The 6,002-nt window shown below is 45.1% G+C and overlaps 1 protein-coding gene across 2 annotated transcripts in view; it reads right to left on the reverse strand.

Annotated features, from left to right (window-relative positions):
- Positions 1 to 964: 964 nt before the first annotated feature.
- The window catches only part of LOC129814156 (receptor-type tyrosine-protein phosphatase N2-like), a 151,678-nt gene continuing 146,640 nt past the window's right edge, over positions 965 to 6,002 (reverse strand). The window contains exons 23-25 of one of the 2 annotated variants that reach the window (XM_055867000.1): positions 5,301 to 5,365; positions 2,966 to 3,039; positions 965 to 1,707 (exon numbers count right to left, since the gene is read on the reverse strand). In XM_055867000.1, the coding sequence (XP_055722975.1) occupies positions 1,636 to 1,707; positions 2,966 to 3,039; positions 5,301 to 5,365 (211 nt within the window). In that variant the 3' untranslated portion in view covers positions 965 to 1,635. The remainder of the gene's footprint in view (positions 1,708 to 2,965; positions 3,040 to 5,300; positions 5,366 to 6,002) is intronic. The other variant, XR_008753236.1, reaches the window with a different exon arrangement.

A 6,002-nucleotide genomic window follows, 5' to 3' on the forward strand; every position in this document is an offset into this window, starting at 1 on the left:
GAGTCTTATCAAAGCACTAAGTGTTGGGGTAGAGCTGACAGTACTCCTGTAGTGCAGATGAACCTGCCAGGTCTACGGCCCCAATGGCACCCTATTCCCTACATAGAGCCCTGGTCAAAAGTAGTGCACTATATAAGGAATAGGGTACCATTGGGGAATCAGATATGGACTCAGCTGTTAATAAGACACAGGGACATCCAGTGGCAGTTTATAATAGCAATAAGGCACCTCGCGGGTTTGTGGTATATGGCCAGTATACCACGGCTAAGGGCTGCTCTTATGCACGACGCAATGCAGAGTGCTGGGACAGAGCCCTTAGCCGTGGTATACCGGCCATATACAACAAACCCGCGAGGTGCCTTATTGCTATTATAAACTGGTTACCGATGTAATTAGAACAGTAAAAATAAAGGTTTTGTCATACCCATGGTATACAGTCTGATATAAAGCCAGCAGCATACCACCCTGCATCCCACTGCTGGCATGCTTCTGAAGCTAAACAGGGTTGGTCCTGGTCAGTCCCTGGATGGGAGACCAGATGCTGCTGGAAGTGGTATTGGAGGACCAGTAGGAGGCACTCTTTCCTCAGGTCTAAAAAAATATCCCAATTCCCCAGGGTAGTGATTGGGGACATTGCCCTGTGTAGGGTGCTGTCTTTCGGATGGGACGTTCAATGGGTGTCCTGACTCGCCTAGGTCATTAAAGATCCCATGGCACTTATTGTAAGAGTAGGGGTGTTAACCCTGGTGTCCTGGCTAAATTCCCAAGCTGTCCATCACAGTCACCTAATCATCCCCAGCTTACAATTGGCTCATTCATCCCCCTCCTCTCCCCTGTAACTATTTCCCAGGTCATTGCTGTGAATGTGTTCTCAGTCAACTTACCTGGTAAAAAAAAATATATATACAATAGCACTCAGGGTGTGAACCCCCAAGTTTATAATCACACTTGCTGCATGTACAAGTTCATCTAGAAGAACTGCTTTATTTACAAAAATGACAATATCATACAGTACACACACCAATTCATAGAACTGCTTTACTTGAGGCAGGCATTAGCATGACTACGTTTAGTTTACTCACAACTTACACTTATTTACCCAGGTCTCAACAATCTGAAGAAACACATATTGCTTGGTATCATTATCACTATGGTAACTAGAATTACCATCAGCATCATTGTTATCAGTATTCACTTGACCTAACTGAGCAGTTTTCCTTCTGATCTACATTACATGGTATGGTTTATTACACGGGACCAAAGTGAAAAGACATCAAACTTAAATATGTCCTATGATTCAGATGTGATGACCAATATAATAATTTACACACACATACATAGAGATCTAAAAAACAGATTTTTGTGATTAATATATTCCAATCATTTAACAGATAAAACTTTTTTTCAATCAGTCAAATTCTTGATGCACTAAATTGTCTGTTTGGAAACAAGCTCCATAGACAAAACAATAAAGGCGCCATATTGCACAGCTAAGATCAGGTCACCTTTTCTCGCATGGCATCCACAAAGACGGAGAGGTGGAGAAGAGGTGGAGAGGATTAGTTGTGGAGTGGGAGACAGGAAGAGAGATCCCTGGTGAGAGCTGCTGCTGAGGCTCGGTAGTGGGTACTCCTCTCACTGTGGAAGAGCTTTGACTATGGCGTTCACCTCCTCTGCGACAGCTGTCAATGCAAACTCAAACTGCTCCTGGGGGTGGAGAGAGAGACAAATAGAGAGAGGGAGAGAGGGGAGCAAGAGAGTCAATGTAAAGTTCAAACCAATGTTCTTTCCAGATTATTTTGAAATAGACTCACATTACAGAAATCTAAACACCTGGGGAGCTACAGTACAGCGATTCATGTGAAAGATGGTCTATTAAAGTCCGGAATTCTCTGTGATTCAATAAGCAACCACTAGGGGGAGTGAGACTTGCGTTTACCAACTAAACAAACAACTAAGATTTACTATGTCTGTAGCACCTAAACCACTGATGTAGAACCCTAAACTACTGAAATCAATAGAACTGCATCAGAAATATATTGCAGAAAACAAAGACTTCTACTAATTTAACATGATGTTTTCATCACCATAATAGCGTAAATATGATAGTCACTCATTGTGGATAAATAGTTTAATAAAGGATGATCGATATGACTGCTGAGGCTACCAATCTAATAATTCTCAGTGAATCCACACTATAATTACTGTTTCCAAACTGGCTGTTGATGCACTGTGAATTGTCTGACCAGAATAAATATTGTTCATTCTTTGTTTTTAGTGTTGGGGAACAACTTGGGTCCCATTTGAGCTGACACTCTGGAGAGAGAGTTCTGCTTTATGAAACAGACATAAAAGATCTACATTTGTTGAGGACACAGAGTGTACCTGTGTTACACATCCCACTGTAGACAAGACACACAACTAACTGAGCTTGCCAGTCTCTCTCTCTCTCTCTCTCTTACTGTAGAAGTATATAGGAAGGACCATACACCTACTACAAACTTAGCACTACACTAAAGCAAAGGCAATCATTCTGAAGCTAATTATCAGAGCTGCACTGCAGACACTTCTTAAAGCTATTAAAGTTAGGTTTTCAGATAAAAAATGGATCAAAACGTTTCTACATTTCTTTGTTTTGTGTGTTCTACTAGACTGTAATCCGGGGTGATGTATTCAACTCACCAGTTTAAATGAGGTTTGGTGGTGATGTACAAAGGCTCTGAGGTACATCATCCTCTTTGAGGAAATGTATTGCGGGGATTGGATGTCAAGATCACTTCTGCTCTCACTGTGTTACATTGTAAATGATTGCATCAGCCCTGCACCAAATCCAGTTGTGAAGAACATCCATTTGTGCACCAACTTACTACGCAATGACACCTGCCTCTATAGTAAGCTCCCTCCCTCCCGCCCTCTCAAAAATGAAAGAGTCCATTAGAGTTCCCAGTAGAGGTGAGGACAGTACCTTTGTCTGGACCATAGCCGGCCGCTGGTCCCTCAAGTGCTCCAGGGTGGCAGCAATATCAATCTCCTTAGCACCTGCAACACAACACCAACAACAAATTGGACTGAGTTCAAAGCCAGGAGATAATCCAGGCAGCGTCTGTCAATCTCCTTTTTTACTCTCTCCCTTTGGAACCTCCGCCTTGCAGCGATTGAAAACTATTACATTCATCCCATCTCCACACAAGTGCTACAAACAAGGCTCAGATTGTTCTTGTTGTCTGAATGAAAAAAGAGACTGGAGAAAAAACTGTCTAGAGAAAAAGACCATGTTTGCAAAGGTATTTGTAAAGCCATGAAATGTAAGATACCGGAATCAGAGTGAGTCAGGGATTTAGCTAGGATTCTTAAAACAAAACATAAAAATCTAAAAATAAGGATTTGTTATGATAAAAGCTTTGTCCCCCCTGTTGCTTTGTGAGCTAATCAAGGGGCTCTATAGGCTGTCTCAGTATCAGGCAGCGAGGGGTGGGGAGTGTCTGTCTGTCTGCCTGTCTGGCTGTCTGCCTGGCAAGCTGCCGCCCAGGTGAATAGCTAGATGTGCTGGCTACTGGACAAGCGGCGCAGCCTCCCTTCCCTGTCTCAGCACCAGTGCCACGTCAGGCTGGCAGCAGGCCCAGCCCCAGTGCCCAGTTGGCACCGCTCCATGCTCCCCTGCCGACCAAACACGGCTGTGATCACAAAGAAGACGGCTATCTGGGTCTTGAACTAATTGGGGCCAGACTACATGATCGCCTGTGTGGCACTGAAAGCCTACCGTGAAACCTCACAGAGGAAAAAATAAGTAACAGAGCGAGGGAGACAAGCACAACACAATTAAATTCATGAGGAGTGGTGATGGAAAGAAAATGGATTTGATTCGTTTTCTGTAGCTAACTACCTCAATCCCTCCCACAGATTCCTCAGAAAATCATTCCGGTATATCAAAAGAGCTAACTTTTTGTTTTGACACATAAAAATAATAATAAGCTAGCTCGTTCAAGCCATTCTCTCTTTCAATATGACAGTTTTTACTTTACAGTTACAAAGGAGGAACTCAAGCCTATTCCTCCCCAAGAATGGTGCTCGCACAGTTCTACGAGCACCACACTGATAAGTTCTTTATTTTCTGGGAACTAACAATCGTACTATTGTGCTGGTTCTAATAAACCAGACTGTGGAGGAACAGTATAAACGGCTCAATTGAATTTCCCTCGCAAGATTCCCTTCAAGGAGGGGAGCCTGAGAAGAAAGAAGAGAAAGCCCAACTCCTTATGGAGCTGTGAAAGAGACAGAGCCGTGGCTAGCAGCTGGACCCCGGGCTGAAAGCACTCCTGCACTTGTGCTGACGATTCTTAAGTTAGAGAGACCATTACAGCAGAAGAAAAAAAGAGTATGTTAAAAAACCTGCATAATTCTCAGCCTCCGAATTTACAATTTATTCCTTGGGAGAAAAGGAGAGGGTACAAAAAGAGACGAGAGAATGATTGTGTGTCCAAGGGCCTACAGGTCCTTTGATCAGGTTGAGAGAACGCTGTCGCTGCAACCTGGGCCTCCTGCTTCTCAGGAGACAGACAAAGAGGACCCTAGCCCTAACTGGCCGGGCCCAGATTCCTCCCCGGGACGGAGAAAAAAAAGCCTTTGGGCTGCCTCACAGCGTGACAGCCTGGGAAAAGCCCCTCTCAGCAGGCCTAAGATGCCTGCTTTGGCCTTTGATATTTCATTAAGGCCAAGGTCACAGGACCGGTCAGAAGATTTTGCAATCACTAATACACAAATGTAAACGCACGGATGCACACACACACACACACAAACACACGAGAGGCGAATAGGTCAAGAAAAAAAGAGGGGGGAACCTGTGTGTGTGTGTGTGTGTGTGTGTGTGTGTGTGTGTGTGTGTGTGTCATGCTGAAGCAATTGGTTTAAGGTGCTTTTCATTTGAATAGAATAGCACATTCCAACATAATCCGCATGCGAGTCTACATGAACACAATGATGTATAGTTTGTATAACATTCAAATAAACATCATGAACTGATCATAACACATCTACAATTTGCTTGATGTAAATTGGCAAAGTAGGAACACTCAAACTACATATCTGAAATAATAATTGGGATTGGGAATACTGCCTTCGGAAAATATTAACCACCCCAAATCTCTCCATTTCCATTGATCATTCATACAGTGAAGCAGCACCCCAGTCAGTCACCCTCTAATGCATTTCAAGACCCACGGCTGAAAAATGGCTTAATGTTGCCATGGCGATGCCTCCACCACAGAAGCGTAAAGAGAAAATAAAAGCTGTCTGACTCCCACCTTTAGCCATCTTATTGAGAACCATGTCAATCAGAATGTATGTTCCACTTCTCCCGGCGCCGTCGCTGCAATATATATATATATATATATAGAGAGAGAGAGAGAGATGAGAGAGAGCGAGAGAGAGAGCGAGAGAGAGAGCGAGAGAGAGAGCGAGCGAGAGAGAGAGCGAGAGAGAGAGCGAGCGAGAGAGAGAGCGAGAGAGAGAGAGAGCGAGAGAGAGAGCGAGAGAGAGAGCGAGAGAGAGAGCGAGAGAGAGAGCGAGAGAGAGAGCGAGAGAGAGAGCGAGAGAGAGAGCGAGAGAGAGCGAGAGAGAGCGAGAGAGAGCGAGAGAGAGCGAGAGAGAGCGAGAGAGAGCGAGAGAGAGCGAGAGAGAGCGAGAGAGAGCGAGAGAGAGCGAGAGAGAGCGAGAGAGAGCGAGAGAGAGCGAGAGAGAGCGAGAGAGAGCGAGAGAGAGCGAGAGAGAGCGAGAGAGAGCGAGAGAGAGCGAGAGAGAGCGAGAGAGAGCGAGAGAGAGCGAGAGAGAGCGAGAGAGAGCGAGAGAGAGCGAGAGAGAGCGAGAGAGAGCGAGAGAGAGAGCGAGAGAGAGCGAGAGAGAGAGCGAGAGAGAGCGAGAGAGAGAGCGAGAGAGAGCGAGAGAGAGAGCGCGAGAGAGCGCGAGAGAGAGCGCGAGAGAGAGCGAGAGAGAGCGCGAGAGAGAGC

Source organism: Salvelinus fontinalis, chromosome 17 (assembly GCF_029448725.1).
Source record: "Salvelinus fontinalis isolate EN_2023a chromosome 17, ASM2944872v1, whole genome shotgun sequence".
Lineage (NCBI taxonomy): Eukaryota > Metazoa > Chordata > Actinopteri > Salmoniformes > Salmonidae > Salvelinus > Salvelinus fontinalis.